Here is a 26,915-nt window from a genome sequence, read left to right as displayed (position 1 = left end):
CATATTTTTATTGAAAATTGTACAATAATAGCTTTCTTATAACAAGAACTGAGAAGGTAATCTGTTATGATGTTCTTGTGCACTTTTCAGAAGAGATCATCATTCATCAGCACCTGGTACATCACCACCAGTATGTTCTGGTGTACCAATTTGTTTTGAAGCCAGGCTTTGATAAAACTGATGATCAACAGTTGGGATGCACTTGGTGTTGCATAAGGACAAGGGATCCTTCAACTTTTGTTCACTGATGACAGGAACCTGTGATATGCTGTTTGAGGATATCACAGGGTGATAGCGGCCTTCTCTAGTTTGCTTCTAGACAAAGATACACTTTGCTTCTTCCTAGTGAGTGCACTTGAAGTACAGTTCATATGGTCATCCTACGAAGACACCAATTTCCTTACTTCACTCCACATCACCTTGCTCTTATTGATGTCGTACATCCGCTTTGGTTGCAAAGGTGACTCAAGTGTGACCATGGGTCATGTTCTTGAAGTGGTATGTTAAGTCCTGACTCATTTTGTTAACTTGTACGGCTTGCTGGTGACCTTTCTTACACTATTTGAGGTGACTACTGCTCTGGAACATACACAGATTGGTTCCTCTTTCGATCAATGTGTGTTTTGAGTCATGTTCATTGTGGGAGTGACCATGTTTTAGGGGGTGATGGGTGACTGATATCCCCAACTTGATGTATATAATGATGAACATAGAAAATAAGAATCTCTTTCCATTTTGCACTCTGCATCGTCCAAGTATACATTGAAAGCTTTGCCACCTTTACCAGCTTGCATATGTAAGAAATGGTAAAGAGAGCTGGCTATTTCATTTGGACCATGATGGGCAATGGCCTCATGCCAAACATAGCACTGGTCTTTCTCATTTCTCATGTCATATACTGTGAAACTGAAGGCAGAATATTTATGTTTGTGGCAATAAAGGCTCACATAAGACTGAAGAGTAGCCAACACTTTCTGCAGATTGAAACATACACTGATAATGGACTTTTTTTATGTCGATCCTTCTGATTGGAGGTTTGACGGACTTCAGCCATTAACTTCTGTAATAAAATGGAATACCTACAGCTGTCTTTAGGATGTTATTTATTATATGGCTGCCAGTCTTGTACACCATCTTCAGCTGCCTCCCTGCCTCCGCACCCCCCCCCCCCCCTTCCATGCTGCATGTCCCTTCATTGAAGAACATGCCTGGGGTGGTTTTGGAAATGTTTTCCACTTTTCCAGCAGCTGACACAAGAACAGTCTCGCCACTGTGTTTCGTTCCTCTTTTCCTTTCTTCATTCACCTTCTGCTATCCTTCCTCCACTTCGTCTTTTGAGGCTTCTCTTTCTCTTCTTCCTCCGTGTGCACTCCTGATGGCCAGTGCATGCATCTGACATGCAATAGGTGATTGGGTAATGTGTAATTCCCAGCCACCCTGGGTCTGGTACAGGCCAGGCCCAGGGGGGTTTATTGCCTGAAGTGCTACCTTCCCAAGTTGCCGATTGGTCCCTCTGTCATGTGTTCAGGAGGTGTGACCTGAGGTGTGACCTGAGGTGTGACCTGAGGTGTGACCTGAGGTGTGACCTGAGGTGTGACCTGAGGTGTGACCTGAGGTGTGACCTAAGGTGGGTGTGTCCCCTCTGAAGGGGGCTCCCAGTGGGAAGGAGCACGCCATTGGGAATGCTGACAATCATGGCGGATTTTCACGCAATGAGCCAATCGTCTTCACAGTCAGCAGCTACGAAATGGAATGAGGCTAACAGTTCAAAGACCCTTTCAGCTGCACCACTGTTCCTCATGGTTTCAGGTACTGAACTCGGCCAGTCCTTCACAACAATAAATCCTTTTATTATTCAGAAAGGTGTTGATGGAATTGCTGGCCCTGTGAAATCCTCCTCCTCATCCTCCTCCTCATCCTCCTTCTCATCCTCCTCCTCCTCCTCCTCCTCCTCCTCGTTTACGGAATGGCACTTTCCTTTTGGAAACCACTTCTGATTCTCAACCACAACAGCAGATTGCCACCTCACTTCTCCATGGCTATCCTGTTCGTGCTGAGGCCCATAGAACTTTGAATTCTTCCAGTGATGTTATTTACATTAGGCTGCTCAGCAGTCTGACCGAGGCTGAAATCCAATTGTACCTCTCTGATCAGGGTGTCATTGCCGTCCATCAGGTGATGAGAAAGGTAGATTCCTCTTTGGTGCGCACATGTGCTCTTTTTCTCACCTTTGATAGAGTGGTGCTTCCATCCAAGATCAAAGCAGACTATGAAATTATCACAGTCTGACTGTATATTCCAAACCCAATGTGCTGCTACCAGTGTCATCATTTCAACCACACTAGAAAGTCTCGTCGACACCCAGCCAAATGTGTAACCTGTGGTAGGGACACACATGAGGGCGATTGTCCACCTCCTTCTCCCCACTATATCAACTGCAGTGGTGGCCATGCCGCCTCCTCTAGAGATTGTCCCATGTATCTTGATGAGCGGGCCACCCAGGAGATCTGCTTAAAGGAAAAAGTGCCTCATCTGGTTGCTCGTAAATTATGGCTAGTCGCAAACCCTGCATTCTACCATCTGGCACTTATAGTTCTGTTCTTGATACATCTCGCTCCATGAAGGACATGGCCATGCAGACCTGTGATCTCAGATACAGCTCTGAGGTTGTGAAATCATCCAGTATCATGGTGACATCGCCGTCCCCTCGTCCAGCTGTGCAACAAGCCATCAAACTCTCGCCTCTAGGGGCAAAGCCATCAGCTACACAACCGGCAGTCCGGGGAGGACAGGAGGAGTACTCTCATGAAGACTTCCTCCGTCCCTCCAGCCAACCAACACATGAGTCCTCCTCTTCTAACCAGAAAGGCTATAAGAAGTCCAACAAAGGCAAACGGTCTTCTCCTTTGCCGACTTGATGATTCTCTGTGACGGTGTTGCAATGTGATAACTTCACCCGGAAGGCCTCTGTGTCATCAGTGCACACCATGAACCATTTTTCTGCGTTGGACTCCACAGACTGATAGCACAGGAAAGTTGATGCTTCTGTGGACCTTGTGGAGCAGGACCCAGGATCCTCATGCCTCTGTGCCCTGTAGTTGCGGGTCTTCGCAGGGGGGCATTTGGCAGCCACTGAGGTGACACCCCTTCATTTTTTCCTCATCATGACTATCCTCCAGTGGAACGTTCATGGCCTACAATCCCTGCTTTTAGAATAGCTATGTCCCCTTGTACTCTGCCTTCAGGAAGCAAAATTGCATCCACATGACCACTCTGAGCTTTCACATTTCTTGCTGGTCTGTTTTGACCTTCCCTGTGAGGTCAGCATTCCATCTCATGGGGAAGTCGTGCTGCTCGTATGGGATGACGTTCATAGTCAACCCATATCCTTAGTACCTGTCTTCAAGCTGTTGCATTTCAACTTTTCCCTCCTCACATATCTTTTTCCCTTTGTATCATTTATGTCCCTCCGTCGTTCAGTGTCACCATGGCAGACTTCCTCCAGCTTATTGGGCAGCTATCTCTCACATTTCTGCTACTCTCTGACTAATCTCAGAACTTGTCCAAGAGGTGCCTTCCTGGCTGATCTTTTTAATCAGTCTCTTCTGTCTTAACACAGGGCACCCACATTCCTTTCCGACTGTTCACACACCTATTCCCATTTTGCCCTCTCCTTCTGCACTGCCCAGCCTGCCCATTGTCCCAAACGGTCAGTTCTCTGACACCCACCTGAGCGACCATTTCCCATGTGCTATTCGTTTGCTGACTCCTACCACACCCGCCTTACTATGGCTGACTGGCAGCTCTACTCCTCCCTGACGACCTTCGAAGAAAAAGATTTCCCCGGTTGTGATGACCAGGTGGAATATCTTACAAACTTTGTCCTTAATGCTGCAGAACGTTCCATTCCTCACACTTCCTCTTTACCACTCCATGTCCAAGTCCCTTGGTGGACTGAGGTATGCCACAATGCTATTCGCACGTGGAGATGTGCGCTCTGCATTTTTAACCATCGTCCTACGATGGCAATCTGCATTAGTTATAAACAGATACGTGCACAATGGCTTCCCATTCTTTGGGAAAGCAAAAGGCTAGATGGATTTCATTCACTAGTTCTTTCAACAGGTCCACCCCTTCCTCTGACCGAACAAGGCTGTTCGATGGTTCATGCACTGGACTCGCATTTGGGAGGATGACAGTTCAACCCCACGTCCGGCCATCCTGATTTAGGTTTTCCGTGATTTCCCTAAATCACTTCAGGCAAATGACGGGATGGTTCCTTCAATATGGCACGGCCAACTTGGTTCCTCATCTCCTACCCCAATGAGACCGATGACCTCGCTGTTTGGTCCCCTCCCCCGAATCAGCCAGCCCTTCCTCTGTCATGTGGGCTGACTTCTGATGGCTCTCTTGGACCAAGATCCATTACCCAGTTTCTGGCCTGACAGTAGCAGATGATGTCATCATGGATCCTATTGCTATCTCCAACATCTTGTGCCGCAATTTTGCGGAAGTTTCAAGCTCTTCCCTCTATCACCCTGCCTTCCTCCATTGGAAATGAGTGGAGGAGGCTCGAGCGATACCCTTCTCTTCTCAGAATTGTCACTGCTACAATGCTACTATGCTACAGTGCTACTATGAGGGAGCTAGATCACGATCTCAGTTCATCTCGATCTTCCACCCCAGGCCCAAACACCGTCCACATTCAGATGTTGCAGCACCTTTCTCTTGCAGGCAAGCACTTTCTGTATAATACATACAACCACATCTTGGCAGAGGACACGTTTCTTGGATGGTGGGGTAAAGCCACTGTCATACCCATTCCTAAGCATGGTAAGGACAGACACCTTTCTTCTAGCTACTACCCCATCTCTCTTACCAGCTGTGTTTGCAAGGTGATGGAATATGATTCATGCCTGGCTGGTATGGTGGCTCAAGTCTCGCAATTTACTAACCACTGCACAGTGTGGATTTCGAGCGCACGGTTCTCCGGTTGGCTATCCCGTCACTTTATCCACCTATGTCATGAATGGTTTTCTGTGGAAATCCCAGACTGTGGCCATATTTTTCGATTTGCAGAAAACCTACAGTACCTGCTGGAGAACTGATATTCTCTGCACTCGTTACAAGTGGGGCTTCCATGGCATTTTTAAAAGATAGTTTTCAAGGTGCGTGTGGGGTCTGCCTTGTTGGACACCTTTATCCAGGAAAACGGTGTGCCTTAGGGTTCCATCCTGAGTGTCGTCCTCTTGCTACTGCCATTAACCATATCATGGCCTGTCTCCCACTATGCATCTCCCTGGCTCTCTTTTTGTTGACGATTTTGTCATTTATTCCAGTTCTCCAGGGACCTGTCTCACTGAGCGTCATCTTCAGCACTGTCTCAATCATCTTTTCTCATGGAGCATCGACAGTGGCTTCTGTTTTTCAACTGACACTGAAAACATTTCTGGTGGCACAGTTGGTTTCTCCCACCATCTTTACATCTTGGACCTATTGCTCTTCCATTTGTTGAAACTATGAAGTTCCTGGGGTTTCTGCTCGATAGGAAACACTCTTGGTTTTCCCATGTGTCTTACCTAGCAGCATGCCGTACACGCCTCCTCAGTGTCCTTCATGTCATCAATGGTACTTTCTGGGGAGCAGATGGAACCACCCTCCTCTGTTTGTACCGGTCCCATGTCTGTTCAAAAGTGGACTAAGGGTGCTTTACTTATGCATCTGCACTCTGTCCCTCTTACGCTGTCTCACACTATCCACAATTGTGGCGTCCGTTTGGCCACTGGCACTTTTTCTGCTAGCCCAGTTGAGAGTCTGTATGCCAAAGCTGCTGTTCTACAACTGTCAGACCAGTGTCACTTCCTCCTCAGCAGGTATGGATGCTGTTTGTCTGCCATATGTGGCCACCCATCTGATCCCTTCTTCGATGACTCATTTGATTTCTATTCAGGGGCACACCTCTCTTCTCTGCTAACTCCCGGAGCCTGCTTTCGACACTTGCTATGGCTCTTAACTTCACACTACCTGCAACGTTTCTGGTAGGTGTGAACCCTTCACCAACTTGGCTTCGTGCAGCGACCCGTGTTCACCTCAACCTTCCTTCGCTTCCTAAGGACACTGCTCCAGCCTCGCTCTGTCGCCTTCAGTTTCATGACCTTTCCATGGAACTTCACTATAGTACCTTTGTGAACATTGATGGTTCTTGGACTAACTGAAGTGTTGGGTGTGCTTTCATTATTGGTGCCATTGTGTTTTGGTATTGGCTTCTGGCACACCGCTCAGTATTTACAGTCGAGCTCTTCGGCCTGTATCAGGCCACAGAGTACATCTGGCGACACAGCCTTTTCAATTGTGTCCTCTGCTCAGATTCAATCACTGTCCTTCAAAGTCTCTGTGCACTGTACACTGCCCATCCCTTAGTGCAATGGGGTCCAGGAAAACTGTCACTTTCTCACTCTTGATGGAGCCACTATGATGTTTATGTGGGTTCCTGGTCACGTTGGTCTGCCAAAAAACTAGGCTGCTGACACTGCTGCCAAGGCTGCAGTCCTCGTACCTCAGTGCACCAGTTCCTATATTCACTCCGATCTCCGTGTTGCCGTCTGTCAGGAGTTGTGTCATTTTGGCATCAACATTGGTCATTCCTTCATGGGGATAAGCTCCAGGGTATTACGCCTCTCCCACCCAGTTTGGATGACCACCTCTAGGCCTTCCTGCTGGGAGGTCATTTTAACTAGGTTGCATATAGGGCACTGCCTTTCTAGCCATCACCATTTGTTAAATGGTGCTCCCCACCGTTTTGTGCATATTGCACACAAGTTTTAACTATTCACCATTTCATGATGGAATGCCCATTTATTAACCTTTTACGTTGCCGCTTGGGTTTGCTGTTAGTTATCGGCCATTCTAGCAAATGACATGCAGGCTGTTTACAGTGTTTCACTTTTTATCCATCGTAGCAATAAGGCAAAGGCCATTTAATTTTTGGTTCTGGACCTCCGTTTCTCTGTGGTGTATTTTATAGTGCTTCTTCCTTGTCCCTGTTTTTAGCTGTCTTCTCTTATGTCGATTGGTACTGATGTTTAGTCATTTTTTAACTACTCTCTGTCTTTGTGTTCTGTAGTTTTGACTTTGGTGCATATGACCCCATATTTTTTTGCGTCCTAAAATAAAACAAAAAGCAAACGTAAGGAAATGATATTTTTTGCCCTCTTTCCCATTGTCACCACTTCAAATGTACAAAAACAAAGCGTCTCTAAGAACAGGTTGAACAAAGAAAACTAAGAATCGTACAACAATGCACACAAAATATGTCAACAATCTTGCCTTTTGATACTAAACCTGGGACAATCATTTGTAAATCTGGAGCTACACCTTCCGGCATTAGTGGGAAATGATTACTCTCTTCTCTCTTTTACACTTCCCTCTCACTTTTAGACCAAAATGGGTGGTTTCAAATAATAATAATAATAATAATAATAATAATAATAATAATAATAATAATAATAATAATAATAAATAGACAAAGACTAACAAAAATACTGAAAACAGAATTGACAGCAAGAAACAAGACAAAAGCTATAAATACCTATGCTATACCAATATTGACCTACTCATTTGGAGTAGTGAAATGGAGTAACACAGACCTAGAAGCACTCAATACACTTACATGATCACAATGCCACTAATATAGAATACATCACATACATTCAGCAACAGAAAGATTCACATTAAGCAGAAAGGAAGGAGGAAGGGGATTTATCGACATAAAAAATCTACATTATGGACAGGTAGACAATTTAAGAAAATTCTTTCTAGAACGAGCAGAAACTAGCAAAATACACAAAGCAATCACCCACATAAATACATCGGCTACACCACTACAATTTCATAACCACCTCTACAACCCTTTAGATCACATAACATCAACAGATACAAAGAAAGTAAATTGGAAAAAGAAAACACTACATGGCAAGCACCCGTATCATCTAACACAGCCACACATCGATCAAGACGCATCCAACACATGGCTAAGAAGAGGCAATATATACAGTGAGACAGAAGGATTCATGATTGCAATACAGGATCAAACAATAAACACCAGATATTACAGCAAGCATATTATTAAAGATCCCAATACCACAACAGATAAATGCAGACTTTGCAAACAACAAATAGAAACAGTAGATCACATCACAAGCGGATGTACAATACTAGCAAATACAGAATACTCCAGAAGACATGACAACGTCGCAAAAATAATACATCAACAGCTTGCCTTACAACATAAACTTTTAAAACAACACGTTCCTACATACAAGTATACACCACAAAATGTACTGGAGAATGATGAATACAAATTATACTGGAACAGAACCATTATAACAGATAAAACAACGCCACATAACAAACCTGACATCATACTCACCAATAAAAAGAAGAAATTAACACAACTAATTGAAATATCCATACCCAATACAGCAAATATACAGAAGAAAACAGGAGAAAAAATTGAAAAATACATCCAACTGGCTGAGGAAGTCAAGGACATGTGGCATCAGGATAAAGTTGACATTATACCAATTATACTTTCAACTACAGGAGTCATACCACGCAATATCCACCAGTACATCAATGCAATACAGCTACATCCAAACTTATATATACAACTTCAGAAATCCGTAATTATTGATACATGTTCAATTACCCGAAAGTTCCTAAACGCAATGTAACATATACCGTACAGTTAAAAGGAAGTGACGCTTGATCAAGGTCTGCGTCACTTTCATTCCGAACCAGACCTAAGGTCTGAGAAAGGAAAGATAATAATAATAATAATAATAATAATAATAATAATAATAATAATAATAATAATAATGATGATGATGATGATCCCTTCAGGCATTTGTGGTATCATCTTGTACGTATCTGTTTCTGCTTGTATCCACCGTGCATGCCTGTTATGTTGTACCGGGTTTGACCATATGTTGCTCCAGAAGTGTTCCATGTCTGTTATGTTTGGTGGATTGTCTATTTTAATGTGTGTGTTATCTATTGTCTGGTAAAATTTCTTTTGTTTTGTGTTGAATGTTTGGTTTTGTTTCCTTATATTTTCACATTTTTTGTATCTTCTAAGTCGTTTGGCCAATGCTTGTAATTTCTGCTTCTTTTCATCTAATTGCTCTATCACTTCTTGTTGTGAGATTTTACCTAACCTTTTTCATTTTTTTTTCTGACATTTCATTTCTTATAAATTGTGTTAGCTGTCCGATGTCTTTTCTCAGTTTTTCTATTCTGATCTGTAGCCTGTGTTGCCATGCTGGTTTTGTGGATTTCTTCTGTGTGTTGGTTGGTTCTGATCTCTGCCTAGTGTGTATATTTAGTGTAGTGAGTGCTCCTATATAAACCAGTAGTTGTAACTCTTTCATAGTTGTGTTTTCATTTATTTTGTTGTGTATGATTGTGTTGATAGTTTTTATTGTTGTTTCGACTTGTGGGTTATTTGGCGGTCTATGCAAGAATGGTCTAATGTCTGTATTTGTGTCTTTGTATTCTATATATGTCAGCTGAAATTTTTCTTCTATATCTAACATGCGTGTCACTTCGTGTTCTATTTGTGCTTGTTCTGGTGGCTGTCTTAAGATTTCGTTTTCCTCTGACTGTTTAATTGATGTGTGTTGTTCTTTGTTTGTTTGCTCTGGGATGTTTGAGTCCATTACTGTATTTTCTTCTTCTTCTGATTGCACATTATTTTCTTCCAGTATTTGTTGTACTTGTTGTTTGATGTTTTCTAATTCTGACTGGGGTATCCTGTTATTCACCTCAACACATTCACATCTAACTAAATTATTTAACAATATGAATATAATAGAGGGAAACATTCCACGTGGGAAAAATATATCTAAAAACAAAGATGCTGTGACTTACCAAACGAAGCGCTGGCAGGTCGATAGACACACAAACTAACACAAACAAACACACAAAATTCAAGCTTTCGCAACAAACTGTTGCCTCATCAGGAAAGAGGGAAGGAGAGGGAAAGACGAAAGGATGTGGGTTTTAAGGGAGAGGGTAAGGAGTCATTCCAATCCCGGGAGCGGAAAGACTTACCTTAGGGGGGAAAAAAGGACAGGTATACACTCGCGCGCGCGCGCCCCCCCCCCCCCCCCCCCCCCCCACACACACACACACACACACACACACACACACACACACACACACACACACACACACACACACCACACACATACATATCCATCCACACATATACAGACACAAGCAGACATATTTAAAGACAAAGAGTTTGGGCAGAGATGTCAGTCGAGGTGGAAGTGCAGACGCAAAGATGTTGTTGAATGACAGGTGAGGTATGAGTGGCGGCAACTTGAAATTAGCGGAGATTGAGGCCTGGTGGGTAACGGGAAGAGAGGATATATTGAAGAGCAAGTTCCCATCTCCGGAGTTCGGATGGGTTGGTGTTAGTGGGAAGTATCCAGATAACCCGGACGGTGTAACACTGTGCCAAGATGTGCTGGCCATGCACCAAGGCATGTTTAGCCACAGGGTGATCCTCATTACCAACAAACACTGTCTGCTTGTGTCCATTCATGCGAATGGACAGTTTGTTGCTGGTCATTCCCACATAGAATGCGTCACAGTGTAGGCAGGTCAGTTGGTAAATCACGTGGGTGCTTTTACACGTGGCTCTGCCTTTGATTGTGTACACCTTCCGGGTTACAGGACTGGAGTAGGTGGTGGTGGGAGGGTGCATGGGACAGGTTTTACACTGGGGGCGGTTACAAGGGTAGGAGCCAGAGGGTAGGGAAGGTGGTTTGGGGATTTCATAGGGATGAACTAACAGGTTACGAAGGTTAGGTGGACGGCGGAAAGACACTCTTGGTGGAGTGGGGAGGATTTCATGAAGGATGGATCTCATTTCAGGGCAGGATTTGAGGAAGTCATATCCCTGCTGGAGAGCCACATTCAGAGTCTGATCCAGTCCCGGAAAGTATCCTGTCACAAGTGGGGCACTTTTGGGGTTCTTCTGTGGGAGGTTCTGGGTTTGAAGGGATGATGAAGTGGCTCTGGTTATTTGCTTCTGTACCAGGTCGGGAGGGTAGTTGCGGGATGCGAAAGCTGTTGTCAGGTTGTTGGTGTAATGGTTCAGGGATTCTGGACTGGAGCAGATTCGTTTGCCACGAAGACCTGGGCTGTAGGGAAGGGACCGTTTGATGTGGAATGGGTGGCAGCTGTCATAATGGAGTTACTGTTGCTTGTTGGTGGGTTTGATGTGGACGGACATGTGAAGCTGGCCATTGGACAGATGGAGGTCAACGTCAAGGAAAGTGGCATGGGATTTAGAGTAGGACCAGGTGAATCTCATGGAACCAAAGGAGTTGAGGCTGGAGAGGAAATTCTGGAGTTCTTCTTCACTGTGAGTCCAGATCATGAAGATGTCATCAATAAATCTGTACCAAACTTTGTGTTGGCAGGCCTGGGTAACCAAGAAGGCTTCCTCTAAGCGACCCATGAATAGGTTGGCGTACGAGGGGGCCATCCTGGTACCCATGGCTTTTCCCTTTAATTGTTGGTATGTCTGGCCTTCGAAAGTGAAGAAGTTGTGGGTCAGGATGAAGCTGGCTAAGGTAATGAGGAAAGAGGTTTTAGGTAGGGTGGCAGGTGATCGGCGTGAAAGGAAGTGCTCCATCGCAGTGAGGCCCTGGACGTGCGGAATATTTGTGTATAAGGAAGTGGCATCAATGGTTACAAGGATGGTTTCTGGGGGTAACAGATTGGGTAAGGATTCCAGGCGTTCGAGAAAGTGGTTGGTGTCTTTGATGAAGGATGGGAGGCTGCATGTAATGGGTTGAAGTTGTTGTTGCATTTCTAAATTATTTAACAGTTACATTGCAGACCCATACACTTTCCCTGATACACTTACACATAGAATAACTTATCTGAAACCTAAAGATCAAGCAGACACAGCAAACCCAGCTAAATATCACCCCATAACATGCCTACCAACAATATACAAAATATTAACTTCAGTCATTACACAGAAATTAACGACACATACAACACAGAACAAAATTATAAATGAAGAACAAAAAGGCTGTTGCAAAGGAGCACGAGGATGTAAAGAGCAACTGATAATGGATGCAGAGGTGACATATCAAGCTAAAACTAAACAAAGGTCGCTACACTATGCATACATTGATTACCAAAAAGCTTTTGATAGTGTACCCCACTCATGGTTACTTTAAATATTGGAAATATACAAATTAGATCCTAAATTGATACAGTTCCTAAACATAGTAATGAAAAATTGGAAAACCACAGTTAATATCCAAACAAATTCAAATAATATCACATCACAGCCAATACAGATTAAGCATGGAATATACCAAGGAGACTCATTAAGTCCTTTCTGGTTCTTCCTTGCTCTGAACCCACTATCCAACATGCTAAATAATACAAATTATGGATACAATATTACTGGAACATACCCACACAAAATCACACATTTGCTATACATGGATGATCTAAAACTACTGGCAGCAACAAATCAACAACTCAACCAATTACTAAAGATAACAGAAGTATTCAGCGATGATATAAATATGGCTTTTGGAACAGACAAATGTAAGAAAAATAGCGTAGTCAAGGAAAAACACACTAAACAAGAAGATTACATATTGGAGAGCCACAGCGACTGCATAGAAGCGATGGAAAAAACAGATGCCTATAAATATCTAGGATACAGACAAAAAATAGGAATAGATAATACAAATTTGAAGAAGAACTAAAAGGAAAATATAGATAAAGACTAACAAAAATACTGAAAACAGAATTGACAGCAAGAAACAAGACAAAAGCTATAAGTACTTGTGCTATACCAATATTGACCTACTCATTTGGAGTAGTGAAATGGAGTAACACAGAACTAGAAGCACTCAATACACTTACACGTTCACAATGCCACAAATATAGAATACATCACATACATTCAGCAACAGGAAGATTCACATTAAGGATAGGTAGACAATTTAAGAAAATTCTTTCTAGAATGAGCAGAAACTAGCAAAATACACAAAGCAATCACTCGTATAAATACATCGGCTACACCACTGCAATTTCATAGCCACTTCTACAACCCTTTAGATCACATAACATCAACAGATGCAGAGAATGTAAATTGGAAAAAGAAAACACTAATATAACTTCACAACCAACAAATTATAAAAAAATTCTTATTTTGTGTATAACGAATACTTACGTTCAACAGCATTCGTTAATTTGAGGACCATGCTCATTATTTTGAATGTTTGACTTGAATACATAATTAGTCATGAACTTAATTACTGATACAATGACTCATTCAGTCAGCTGTTTATCAATTATTATTTCTTGTGAAATCACTGGTTATACCAGAAAAGATGACCATGACTACAGTCAGCACAGACATCATTGGCTACAGACAACCTTAGATGACAGTGCTCCAAACTTAATAGTGAAGATGAACATCACAAACGTGTAAACAGTAAACTTTCCCTGTACAAACATTGTTAACTACAGGCAATTTTAATAAAATTGTGGTACCATTCTCTTGAATATAATTTGCTTTATTGAGTTAGCATGATACATGCCTAGCATTGCCTAAATTGTCCTTTGCCTTTTTGGGAATTTAGAATTTTTTTGTGCATATTATGTGGTTTTTGCCTGTTTAATGATATGCTGAAGAATTGCACAATACTGCTTATAGCAGATTTTCAAATCATCATTAAAGCTTATTCATCTGCAAAAAGTAACACTCTCCCTTTCTAGCACAAGATGCATTCATCACAGATTTTAGCCACTCTTTTTTTTGTCAGCTTCCTCTGTAAATGTCTTTAAAGGAAAAATCTATGTCTGATGTTGTATGTTTGTTTTATAGAAGAATTAAATTTCTATCATGTGTGATTCTGTATGGAATTTGTGTACGTAAGTGATAATAATGATTTGACTTGCATCTCTGCACACTGGATGACAGCCACACAGTGGTAAAAATCTAGGTAGATTTGTAGTGAATACGCTAATGGCCATTAAAATTGCTACACCACAAAGACGACGTGCTACAGAAGCGAAATTTAACCGACAGGAAGAACATGCTGTGATATGCAAATGATTAGCTTTTCAGTGCATTCACACAAGGTTGGCGCTGGTGGCGCCACCTACAATGTGCTGTCATGAGGGAGGTTTCCAACCGATTTCTCATACACAAACAGCAGTTGACCGGTGTTGCCTAATGCAACATTGTTGTGATGCCTCGTGTAAGGAGGAGAAATGCATACCATCATGTTCCCGACTTTGATTAAGGTCGGATTGTAGCCTATTGTGATTGCGGTTTATTGTATCGGGACATTGCTGGTCGCGTGTGCTTTATCCCAATGGCCTCGTATCACTAGCAGTCGAGATGACAGGCATCTTACCTGCATGGCTGTAACGGATCATGCAGCCCCATATCGATCCCTGAGTCAACAGATGGGGATGTTTGCAAGACAACAACCATCTGCACGAACAATTTGACGACGTTTGCAGCAGCATGGACTATCAGCTCGGAGACCATGGCTGCAGTTACCCTTGATGCTGCATCATAGACAGGACCACCTGCGATGGTGTACTCAACGATGAACCTGGGTGCACGAATGATGAAACATCATTTTTTTGGATGAATCCAGGTTCTGTTTACAGCATCATGATGGTCGCATCCGTGTTTGGAGACATCGCGGTGAAAGCACATTGAAAGCATTTATTCGTCATCTCCATATTGGTGTATCACACGGAGTGATGGTATGGGGTGCCATTGTTTACACGTCTCGGTCATCTCTTGTTCGCATTGATGGCACTTTGAACAGTGGACATTAAATTTCAGATGTGTTACGACCCGTGGCTCTAGCCTTCATTCAATCCCTGCGAAACCCTACATTTCAGCAGGATAGTGCACGACCGCATGTTGCAGGTCCTGTACGGGCCTTTCTGGATACAGAAAATGTTCAAATGCTGCCCTGGCCAGCACATTCTCCAGATGTCTCACCAATTGAAAACATCTGTTCAATGGTGGCTGAGCAACTGGCTCGTCACAAAACGCCCGTCACTACTGTTGATGAACTGTGGTATCGTGTTGAAGTAGCATGGGCAGCTGTTCCTGTACACGCCATCCAAGCTCTTTTTGACTCAATTCCCAGGCCAGAGGTGGTTGTTCTGGGTACTGATTTGTCAGGATCTATGCACCCAAATTGCGTGAAAATGTAATCACATATGTCAGTTCTAGTATAATATATTTGCCCAATGAATACCCGTTTATCATCTGCATTTCTTCTTGGTGTAGCAATTTTAACGGCCAGTAGTGTAGATTGTTTGCAGCGGATTGCTGTACATTTCTCAGTTTCAATTAAATTGTTGATCCACTGTTACTATTCAGTAAACTTTTCTCTTTTTTCATTCTGTAAATTCTCCCTGAGTAGTGTAACTACGTCTGTGAGATTTTACTTTTTCTTTATTAATAGAAACTGAGCCAAGGGGGTGCTTTACTGCTGCCATTTGGCCCTCAAGGTCAGATAAATATTTTATTATGGAGGTAACACCTGTTTCATTAAAGACAATTTTACTTAGTGCAGCAGAAACTGATAATTTATTTCTGTGTCCTATTCAGTCATGTTGAGAATGTGACCAAAGCTTGCCATCAGTGACTATAGATGCCCTCAATCAGAAGCATCAGAGATGAAATCTATATTGAAATCTCTGCATAGAATAACTTTTTAACCTCACTAATTGCACAATGTAGCTTAAAACATTTGCCGTTTTTAGGAGGGCTATACACAACAGCCATCTTGTATGTTGCCATGCATATTATTAAGTATAGTACTCAAATAAATGGTCAATGCAGTAATCATTTAGGTTATAGCCTGAGACTTTATTCCACTTCCCATGTAAATAGCTTTTCCCCATGTTACCCGAGGTGCCCCAAGTTTTGTTAAATGAATGGTTACAGTATTTTTCTAATCAATATATGTACAAAGTTGTTAGCCTGAGTTATGCTTCCTTTGCATATAGTTCCTTAATGTACTTAAAATTTATTATGACTCACTGAATTTACCACATAATAAAGCTGAGTAAGAGCAAACAATATACAGATTTTCCTATCGTCAGGGTTTAAATGACTGTCATTCACCAACAACCCATCCCTAAACCTACCCAGAATAGAAAGTCTTACTTTACAATCCACTGAGAAATTTCATCACCACATGGTCTCTGCTTATCACCTGTTAATTATTCTTCTCTGTTATACCAGATTTGGGTGTTAATGTAATGTAAGATAACTATTTTGTTTAGTACAATTTAGTTTTATTTAATGGAAAACAAAGTAGACATGAGAAAGCTAGTGTCACTATTCCTTGGTGGTTCAAAACAATGTGATATCAGAATATGAGTCAGTTGAAGGGGTATCGCAAACTAGTGTCTGGGAAATGGAATCACCATACAGTGAAATATTGGTTCATATGAGGCATTCTACTTTAACAGTAATACAGCACTAAAATTAGAGCATTGCAACTAGTGGTTACTGAACTGCACATTTCATTTGCAACACAGAAAGTCTACCATCTTACTGATGTACAAAACACACAGTACAGCTTCGAGCACAAATTTGGCTCAATGCTGGGAGTACTGCAGTGCAGTTGGATTTGACAGTGGTTCAGTGCTGCAGTGCAGTGCTGTCTGCACACGCACACAGTCTCTCTCTCTCTCTCTCTCTCTCTCTCTCTCTCTCTCTCTCTCTCTCTCTATCTCTCCATTTTCCAGAAGGCACAAATTCTTCTCATTCCAGTTGTCACTATAATGGTTATTGTTTCAACTGTATTAGTTGTATTTGGGTGAAACTTGTGTATCATGCTCATTCTGAGGTTTCGACACTGTGTCTCATGAAATCTTATTGAACAAACTGCAATTCTATGGCTTTACAGGAAGTGCTCTGGAATTGATAAAAATCTTATCTAAGTAATAGAGTGTAGAAGGTGGTTTCTAATGGTGAAGAATCAGATTACTTACCTGTGGGCATGGGTGTCCCCACAAGTTTCTGTACTTGGCCCAATTCTATTTATTATTTATATAAATGACTTACCATGTAACATAGTTGGGCCGTCAACTAGGACTTACTTATTTGCAGATGATCTTGCAGTCTGTATAACTGGAGAAACAGCACAGAGGGTGAAATATGAAGCAGACCAGTGCACTGTCAAAGTTGAAAATTGGTGTAAAGCTAATTCCCTTTGTGTCAACCGAAAAAAAATAAAAAAAAATAAATACAAGACCTGTATGTATAGTGGAATAATAACACTGAACTTGAGCAGAGCTCAAATGCTGTTAATTTCCTTGGAATATCAATTGATTCAAATTTATCCTGGGGTAGCCATATAGAAAAAGTGGGAAGCAGCATTAGCAAAGGAATATTTGCTCTAAGGAAGCTGCGTCTTTGCCTAGACGTGCCAGTACTTAAAGTGGTTTATTTTGCTTTAATACACAGTCACATTTCCTATGGTACAATACTATGGTACATGTTAAGGAAATGTGTAGTTTTTGAGCAATAAGGTCATACATTAATGAGCCATATGTTCATTTTTCAGGCAAACAGCAGTATTATTCCCTAACGAAAATAAGTTCTGCGATATACTGTGTCCTACTGTAAAATGGCATTTCTGTAGTGGTGTATTTTGGTGTATCATAAGATTGCGTTCATGTGTAATAATGAAATCTTATTACAAAATATCTGGGGCAGCATTTTTGAGAACAATACAAACAATTAAAACAGCACTGTTGCGATAATGTTTGATACCACATTTTCCTAATCATAACATTGATTGTAGTACACTTTTGAAATTCAGGGCAGTTTCTTTCCCTTGTCATATAGACATTTGATGACAAACATCTGAATGAAGTTTCATTATTAATACTCAGTCATGTGATGTGTCTTGAGATGCCTCCAGAATAAAAGTATTTCTGAAGCAGTCTTAAAGTCTGTGAACAAGAAGTTTATATTGCCTGAGAAAGTAGAGTTTTAACAGCTGTATGTATTTATTGGGTTGTGGGGGAATTATTTCTGTATGTATGGGTTTTCTGTTAAGGATTTCTGAATTTCAGGTTCTTAAAACACAGCTCCAACTGTTAGCTCAGTCCAAGACTCATGCAATAGTTAGGTGTTGCCTTTTAAATGCGGAATGAAAACATGTTTAACTAACTGATAACATGGTTCCATGTAAGTTCACTAGAGGTGCTTGTATCAACTACTATGTTAAAAGCAGTTTTCCACATTATTAGGTGTGTCATCCTTGGTCCAAATTTACCTTTTTGTTCTTGAAAACAAATTTCCAGCTTTGTACCTAAAAGTCCTGCAGATAGCATACATCTACAAAAGCTTTTGATTCAAGGCATTTGCATTTGTTTTTTGACGGAAAAGATAGCCCAGTTTCGTAAATTGTAATCTTGGACAATCAGACAAATACTCTTTAAAATTTTCAAACGTTTCATTTTTTAATTAAAGAATATTGATTTGATATTGGAAGGTTTTCACAAAATCTGACTGCTTTATTAACTACATACATTGTACAGTTAAACAAAAGTGTCACCGATATGTATTTTCTGTTATGCTTCTTTTTAGACATTTCTTCATGTGTGTACACTTCCCTATAACTTTCTACAATGGTTTCTGTCAATTCATTTCATTAAGCTCTGTCTATTCGTGATGGTTTGTGCTCCCTTGTATAATAAAGCCCTCCATTCCCACTGTTTACTGCTGTGGCCCCGTAAAGACATTCATCTTCAGAGGTACCGTCGTCGTCGTCGTCGTCATCTAATGTATCATTTACAGTGAGAGATATTTCTCCAGAGAACTTACTGTTAATGAGTTTGAATAGTGTATTTGAAATAGAAACGTCCTCATTTCAATCTTCAATCGCATTTCGATACACTATTGCCTGTGCTGCATAGTTTTGTTAAATTTTCACAACGTCGGTTGAATTGTGGTGATGCTTGCTGGCTGAAAAGCAAAATTGGTAATACTAATGTGAAAACTTTTAACTGTAAGAATAAATGTATTGACAGTATGATCATAAAGACTTTGATATTGTACTTTAAACATATTTGAATATTTTACCACATGAAGCCAGACTGATTGAGGATGTGCAAATATGCACAAGCGCACTACGGGTAGTTAATTCTGCATGACAACAACAGAGGGAACTGTCCAAAATGTGAGCCTAGAGTCACAGAATTTAGAATTTTTATATGTAATTAAGTCAAAACAAGGCTCTGGGAGTAGACAACATTCCGAACTACTGATAGTCTTTGAATAGCCAGCCATTGCAAAACTCTTCCATGTGATGTGCAAAATATGACAGGTGAAATACCCTCAGACATGAAGAAGAAGAATACAATAGGTCCAGTTCCAAAGAAAGCAGGTGCTGACAGGTGTGAATATTACCGAACTATCAGTTTACTATCAGTTTAGTTAGCTATGTTTGAAAAATGTTAACATGAACTCTTTAACAGAAGAATGTAAGAACTGGTAGACGCCAACCTCAGGGAAGATTCGTTTAGATTCCAGAGAAATGTAGGAACACACAAGACAATACTGACCCTATGACTTCTTTTAGAAGAAAGGCAAACCTACATTTATAGCATTTGTAGACTCTGAGAAAGCTTGTGACAGTGCTGACTGGAACACTCTCTTTGAAATTCTGAGTGTAGCAGGGGTGAAATACAGGGACTGTGAGGCTATTTATAACGTGTACAGAAACCAGACAAGGGAACCAGTGGTTGAGAATGGAGCAAGGCAGGGATGTAGCTACCCTGATGTATTCAATCTGTATACTGAACAAGGAGCAAAGAAAACAAAAGAAAAATTTTGAGTATGAATTAAAGTTCCAAGGAGAAGATATAAAAACTTTGAGGTTTGCTGATGACATTGTAGTTTTATTGGAGACAGCTAAGGACTTGTAAAAGCAGTTGAATGGAATGAACAGTGTCTCGAAAGGAGGATATACGATGAATATCAATAAAAGCAAACCAAGGATAATGGAATGTACTCAAATTAAATTGGGTGATGCTGAGGGTACGAGATTGGGAAATGAGATACTTTTGCTACTTGGGCAGCAAAATAACTGATAATAGCCGAAGTAGAGAGGATATAAAATGCACACTGGCAATGGCAAGAAAATCGTTTCTGAAAAAGAGAAATTTGTTAACATCAACTTGTGTATTAAGAAGTCTTTTCTGAAACTATTTATGCAAATGCAAATAAATATGAAGTGTAGCAATGTATGGAAGTGAAACATGGGCGATAAGCAGTTTAGACAAGAAGAGAATATAGGCTTTTCAATGTGGTGCTAAAGAAAAATGCTGAAAATTAGGTGGATACATCATGTAACTAATGAGGAGGTAGTGAATAGAATTAGGGAGAAAAGAAATTTTTGGCACAACCTGACTAGAAGGAGGGATCAATTGACAGGACACATTCTGATACATCGGGGGATCACCAATTTAGGGACGGGAGAGAGAGAGAGTGAGTGAGTGAGTGAGTGAGTGTGTGTGTGTGTGTGTGTGTGTGTGTGTGTGTGTGTGTGTGTGTGTGTGTGACAGTAAACAGATTCAAAAGAATTTTGGTTGCAGCAGTTACTTAGAGATGAAGACGCTTGAATATGATAGAGCAGCATGCACAATTGCAGCAAACCCGTCTTTGGACAGAAGATAAGGACAACAACAACAACAACAACAACTTACATAAACATGTCTTACAATGGGGGCAACAGATACGTTGGACACTTCATTGATAGCTAAATCTGTCAGCCTGAACTGTTGAGTTGTGTTGCAGACAAGTATCAGAATGGAGCAACATGGAATTGTAACTTCCACGTACGAGAGTTGGAGCTTAAATAGTGGCAACTGATTATTCACAACTGATACAAAAGAGTTACATGTTAGCACCTGTTACTGTCCTTCAAAGCAGTCACCATCATTGTGTAGAACCTGTTGCTAGAGACGTGGAAGGCGTAATATACAGTTAGCAGAGCATGTTCTGTTGATGGTGCATATGGAGCAGTCCACTGCCTGTCAAATCTCTGGAACAGTTCTGAAGTAAGTGCAATGAAGTGGTTCCTTCATCTTTGGAATCAAATCAGTCACAAGTCCTTAAGTCTGGGGAGTAGGGTGGATGGTACAGTACTTCGGAGTCCCATCAACTGAACAGAGCAACCACAGCACTATGTGCCCACGCATTGTCGTGCAAAATTATGGGAGGGTTGCGCAGAAAGTGCCGCTGCTTCTTTCGCAAAGCTGGTTACAGGTGATGCTCCAAAAATGAACAGTAATACTGTGCACTGATGGTGGCATTCGCTTCAGAACTGTTCCAGAGATTCGACAGGCAGTGGACCGCTCCATTCTCACCATCAACAGAACAGGCTCTGCTAATGGTATACTACGCGTTCCACATCGCTGGCAATGTGTTCTACACATTGCTGGTGACTACTTTGAAGGACAGTAACAGGTGTAAACATGTAACTCTTTTGTATAGTTTATGAATAAACAGTTGCCACTATTTAAGTTCCATCCCTCTTATTAAGAGATGTCAGGCAACTCCACCTGTTAAGTTTCAACAGTACAGAATGCAGACATATATGGAAAGCAGTGCCCAATGTACAAGCCTTTGTGGAAGAATGACAGTCTTCCTGTGGTCTGCTTCTTCATCTTACACATCACACATCAGCCTTGTCTGGGCTATGGTCAGCTGGCAACTTGTTTGTAAGGGTGCTCTTGCAGGCAGTGTTAATGCTTTGTGAACATGCATATGAGTTGTGTTCAAAAAGTATCAGAAATTTTCATTTTTTGAAAATAATTTTATTTATTCATCTACATTGTTCTCATTCAGAGTAGTCCCCATTAAAAATTATACACTTATGCCAGCATGCCTTCTAATCCCCGAAACAATTATGGTACTCAGTCTTTGGGACAGCACTTAGCCCATTCAGCAATGTGTTTTTAATTGTATTTAAGCCTGTAAAACAATGGTCCTTTAAGATTCTGTTTATTTTTGAAAACAGAAAAAGCCACAAAGAAGTACATCTGGGAAATAGAGGCTGGGGCACCATTATAATGTTATTTATCGTCAAAACTTCAGAAACAGTGGAGTATGGGTAAGCACATTGTCGTGGTGCTAAGGTCGTAAGTTGTTTCACCACAGAACCAGGCCTTTTCCTCAGATTGTTTTCAACGCAAGCAGCATTTAACTTCTAGATAGTATTCCTTACCGATTGTTTGATCTTTTGGCAAGAACTCGCAACATGCAATGCCATTAAAATCAAAGAAACCAGTTAGCAGAACCTTCATATTCAGTTGCAGTTGCTGATCTTTTTTCGATCATTCACTGGGATGATTGAGCCTTCATTTCGACATCATACCTGTACACCCATGTTTTTGTCACCTGTTATGAAAAGTTTCAGTAGTTTTGCACTGTTGTTGACTTCATTTAGCAACTTGTGAGCAATTCCCATTTGCAGCTGGTTTTGCTAGAAATTCAACACCTTTGGCACAGATTTTGGTGTACAGGTCTCATTCCCCAAACGTTTCATGGCATGAGCCAGTTGATGTGGCAGCATCATCAGTAACTTCACTGATTGTGCTTAGGTGATTGTTAATACTCATTAATTTCACTTTTCCCACATTGTCATCAATTGTTGATGTGCAGAGGTGTCAAGAATGTCATCTTTAGCCTCTTCATAGCCATCTTGGAATTGGGTATCCTACCTGTAAAGCCTTGTTTTACTCACTACAGACTCACCAAAAACAAAATTCAACATTTCTAAGATTTTGTTGCTTTTATTCCATTTTTATAGCAAAATTTAATATATCCATTTTTACCATAAACCATTCATCACCACTTGCTAGGAAACTTATGTATCCTTATTAATAGCTGATTGCATACTAGACATCCAATACAGCTATAAGTGTACGGGTATGTTTGACATGTTTATGAAAACAAGAACAAAAAGTTGTGCAAATCTGACTAATACAACCCTTGAAATTACAAAATTCCTGATATTTTTTGAACACACCTCATACAAAACATATGGAGTGAAATCCCAAGAAATGTATGCAGGTTCACTTCTATTCTGTACCATGACATTTAGAGACTGTGATTGCAGCTGGTGGAAGATTCATGCCATGCTGTACCTTAGTATTCTATATTAACATATCAGGTTAATTTCACTCGGATTCATCCTTCTTGTTGTTATAGTTTTAATAAAAATTAGTGCAATTTTTACAAAGGGAAAAATTATAGATTTGTCTCATGTTTACTTGGGTAATTAATAGTGACTGGGAGCCATCTGAGTGCCCATGTCTGATTACATACTGTAGGGTTAAATTTTTTGCAGTTGGAAGTACATTGCATATGATTAAATTTTTATAATATGAAATTTGTGTACTTTTAAACTGAAGGTAATGCTAGAAGGTATCTTCTTCTATTACAGATAGCCATTAATGGAAGGCACTACTGTACATATACACATCGTATACCATTGCAGAAAGTTCAGGTTGTCCATATAAGTGGTGATGTTGAAGTTGACTTACTGGAATATCGAAGGGTTGAGATCTATCCTGAACAGTATCCAGGCTACAAAAATCCAACTGTAAAAATTCCAATGAATAAGTCCCTGCGAGATGAGCATGAAGATCCACTGGTAAGACGATAAAAAATTTAATAGAGTAAATAGGAAAAGATTAACATCAAAGAGAAAAAATTAGTGTGCTATTCCCAATGTTAAGGCCCAAATATGTAAATTGATTCACCCCTACAATCACTCTAAAATCACTCCAAAATTCATAAAAAAGAAATTCATTTATTGGAAATATTTGTAAGATGTTAAACAGATCAACCATTCATAATAAATATAAATTAATATGAACGGCTTTTATAAATAACATTTGCTAGTTAAAATTTATTTAATGGTCATGAATTTTATTAAATGAAGTTATTGAGGTTATGTATAACTAATCATCTGAACATGTGAAATGAATTCAGATGTGTCTTACAAATCATTGTAAGTAATATCCTTTGAGCAGTCTTTTCAAAATATGTCTCTTTCTTTGCAGGATACGCCTTTTACTGGAAGTTTAGAAGAATTTGGTATTGGCCATGAGCTTGAGATTACTGGAAGAGTAAAAATATTGCCTCACTCGTATGTTGCTTATCTTTTTACAAAAATTAATGCTCATTTTTTTTTCACTTTCAGAATATTTTTAAACCATTTTCTTGTGAGCAGTTCAGTACATTTCTCTTTTTTTCCCTTTCCAGGTTCTATGTAAACCTTCAAAGTGGATCATACGTGTGTCCACATCCAATTATTCCACTTCACATCAACCCTCGTTTCCGTGCAGGTTACACAATGGTACGAAATGCTTGGGTGAAAGGCAAATGGGGTACTGAGGAGAAGGCGCACTGCTCGCATTTCCGACCTGGTCGACCATTCTGCTTAAAAATTGTGTGCACTGAAGACCAGTATTCTGTGTATGTGGATGGGTCATTGATGGACAGTTTCAAATACAGGTGTTCTCCGCAAATTGTGGACACATTGTACATCCATGGTGATATTGTGTTAAAAGATATTGTTGTGAAATGAGAGACTTCCTTGGAATGTTTGACTGTCAGCTGTTCCATCTGTGTCATTTACATGGTGTAACATGTAGTAAGTGGTGTTCAGTTCAAAGGCAGTTTTTGTGGTTTCCTTCCAATAGACAGTTAACAAGGGTAATGTGGGGGCCAAAATCTATGAATGACATATTTTGTAAACTTTATCAAATTTGTACTTGTATTTATAAAAACATGCTAAGCAAAAGTATTATTTCTTGAAATTATTTTTTAAAGGTTGATTAGCAATCTCTGTGACTTGCTTAGGAATAATTTGCTAATATATTTTTGCCACTGATGCACTGATTTGTAGACTTGCTTTATAGTTCCATTGCTACAGTGTAGCATGTAACATGGTTGAACAATATTTTGTAAATAAATTTTGAGTAACCTGGAAATTTTCAGCCATGAAAGCACTTTTATTATTCAACACATACAGAAATATTCATAAAGCGGGTCCAGTTAATTCTCAATATTTATGGGATGAACAATGCTGTTTGTTATTTTCCAGATACAGTTAAATGAGAACTTTGCTCACAGAGATGACAGAATGGAACTTACTTGCAGTTTGTCATATACTAATGATGATGCTGAAAACATTGGCTCAGAATCAAACTGTTCATTATCTAGTTGGAGCCAATACTGTAAGATTTTCATTTGTGTAATCAACAGTTAAGAATTTAGTTATGTGTAGACCTTGCCTTTGTCAATCACATTATCACCTGTGACACTTATTTTATTGGTCAGATTGCAGTGTTCATTTTATGACTATATAATGTGCTTTAATATTGCCATTTGCTGAGCTTTAATCTTAGCTGATAGTTTTCTTCATCCAGAATGAGGACCATAAAAATGTGGGCTCTTTTTGTAAGACTATTGGCTTGAAAGGAACTGATCATTGATTTCCATCAATTAATTGTCACATCAATGCAGTTTCAGATCGTTATTATGAGTATTATCAGCTGAGGTAAGCAAATTATTTGTCTGTAAAGAATAAAGGGCCAATATATCAATGAATCTGTGCATTCAGTTTGCTACAGTTTTGTCTACAATATCATCATGACGTTAAAGGGCTATATGAAAATGAAGAGAGTAGCAGAAGACAGGACAACATGGAGAACATGTTATAAAAATGTTTACCTTGACTAACCACAGGTACCATGAACGTATAGCATTCACAGAGTGTAATAGGACATGCGCTACTTCCAAGAACGATAAAAAATAAATCTGATGGCCAAATTGACAGCCCTAAAACTGACTTACTAACCCTGCAATTAAGTAGAGTGACTAGCCCAGTGCTGACTGTCAGCTTTCTCATTCCATCTCTATCCAAGGAAATTTTGGATTGTAGTATGGAAGGTATATGCCATATCACACTTGTTAACCAGTTTTCAGAATGAGAGCAACAACTATTTTTTGTGAAAGTAACTCCTGCACTCTCACTCGTCTTTCCTGACAGTATAATTCCTGACAGTATAATTCCTGACTCTGGAAAACAGTTTCTGTTCAGTGTCTTTATCATTGCTCATGTCCGGCCCCTGGTAGCTGAGTGGTCAGCGTGACAGACTGTCAATCCTAAGGGTCTGGGTTCGATTCCCGGCTGGGTCGGAGATTTTCTCTGCTCAGGGACTGGGTGTTGTATTGTCCTACTCATCATCATTTCATCCTCATCGACGCGCATGTCGCCGAAGTGGCGTCAACTCAAAAGACCTGCACCAGGCGAACGGTCTACCCGACGGGAGGCCCTAGCCACACGACATTTCATTTCATTTCATTTCATTTCATCATTGATCATAAACTGAAAAGGCACATAAAGACATTTAATTCAACCTGATTGTGAGGTAGGAACATAAACTATTCTGAACATTTTCTTCTGTGAAATGAAATATACTGTTACCAAATATTACTGAAATATTTTCATTGTAGAACCACAATAATTAGCTTATTGAATGTAATGTATATGAGTATAAACTTTATTGTGCAATAAAGATTATTCTCACTACACAGCCTATAATAGTTGCAAAAATAAGTCATTAAAGTATCATTAAGCTCTGCAGCACTGTCTCTTTAAAGTTTTCTGTCAAATATCAAAATCAGATTTATGGTGAAGTTTCTGTGCATCTGGATTGAAGTGAAATGTGAATCATGAGAAAACCAGGGAATGAAGTGTTGTAGTAAAATGTCTTGAATTGGGATGGCCAAA

At 40.3% G+C, this 26,915-nt stretch overlaps 1 protein-coding gene across 1 annotated transcript in view; it reads left to right on the top strand.

Moving 5' to 3' along the window:
* The window catches only part of LOC126416365 (galectin-6-like), a 483,119-nt gene extending 458,009 nt beyond the window's left edge, over positions 1-25,110 (top strand). Inside the window, exons 5-7 of the mRNA XM_050084045.1 lie at positions 23,556-23,765; positions 24,178-24,263; positions 24,380-25,110. Coding sequence (XP_049940002.1) covers positions 23,556-23,765; positions 24,178-24,263; positions 24,380-24,704 — 621 coding nt within the window. The 3' untranslated portion in view covers positions 24,705-25,110. The remainder of the gene's footprint in view (positions 1-23,555; positions 23,766-24,177; positions 24,264-24,379) is intronic.
* The last annotated feature ends 1,805 nt before the right edge of the window (positions 25,111-26,915 follow it).

The sequence above is a fragment of the Schistocerca serialis genome, chromosome 8 (assembly GCF_023864345.2).
Source record: "Schistocerca serialis cubense isolate TAMUIC-IGC-003099 chromosome 8, iqSchSeri2.2, whole genome shotgun sequence".
Lineage (NCBI taxonomy): Eukaryota > Metazoa > Arthropoda > Insecta > Orthoptera > Acrididae > Schistocerca > Schistocerca serialis.
This window is presented reverse-complemented; position numbering and strand designations above follow the sequence as displayed.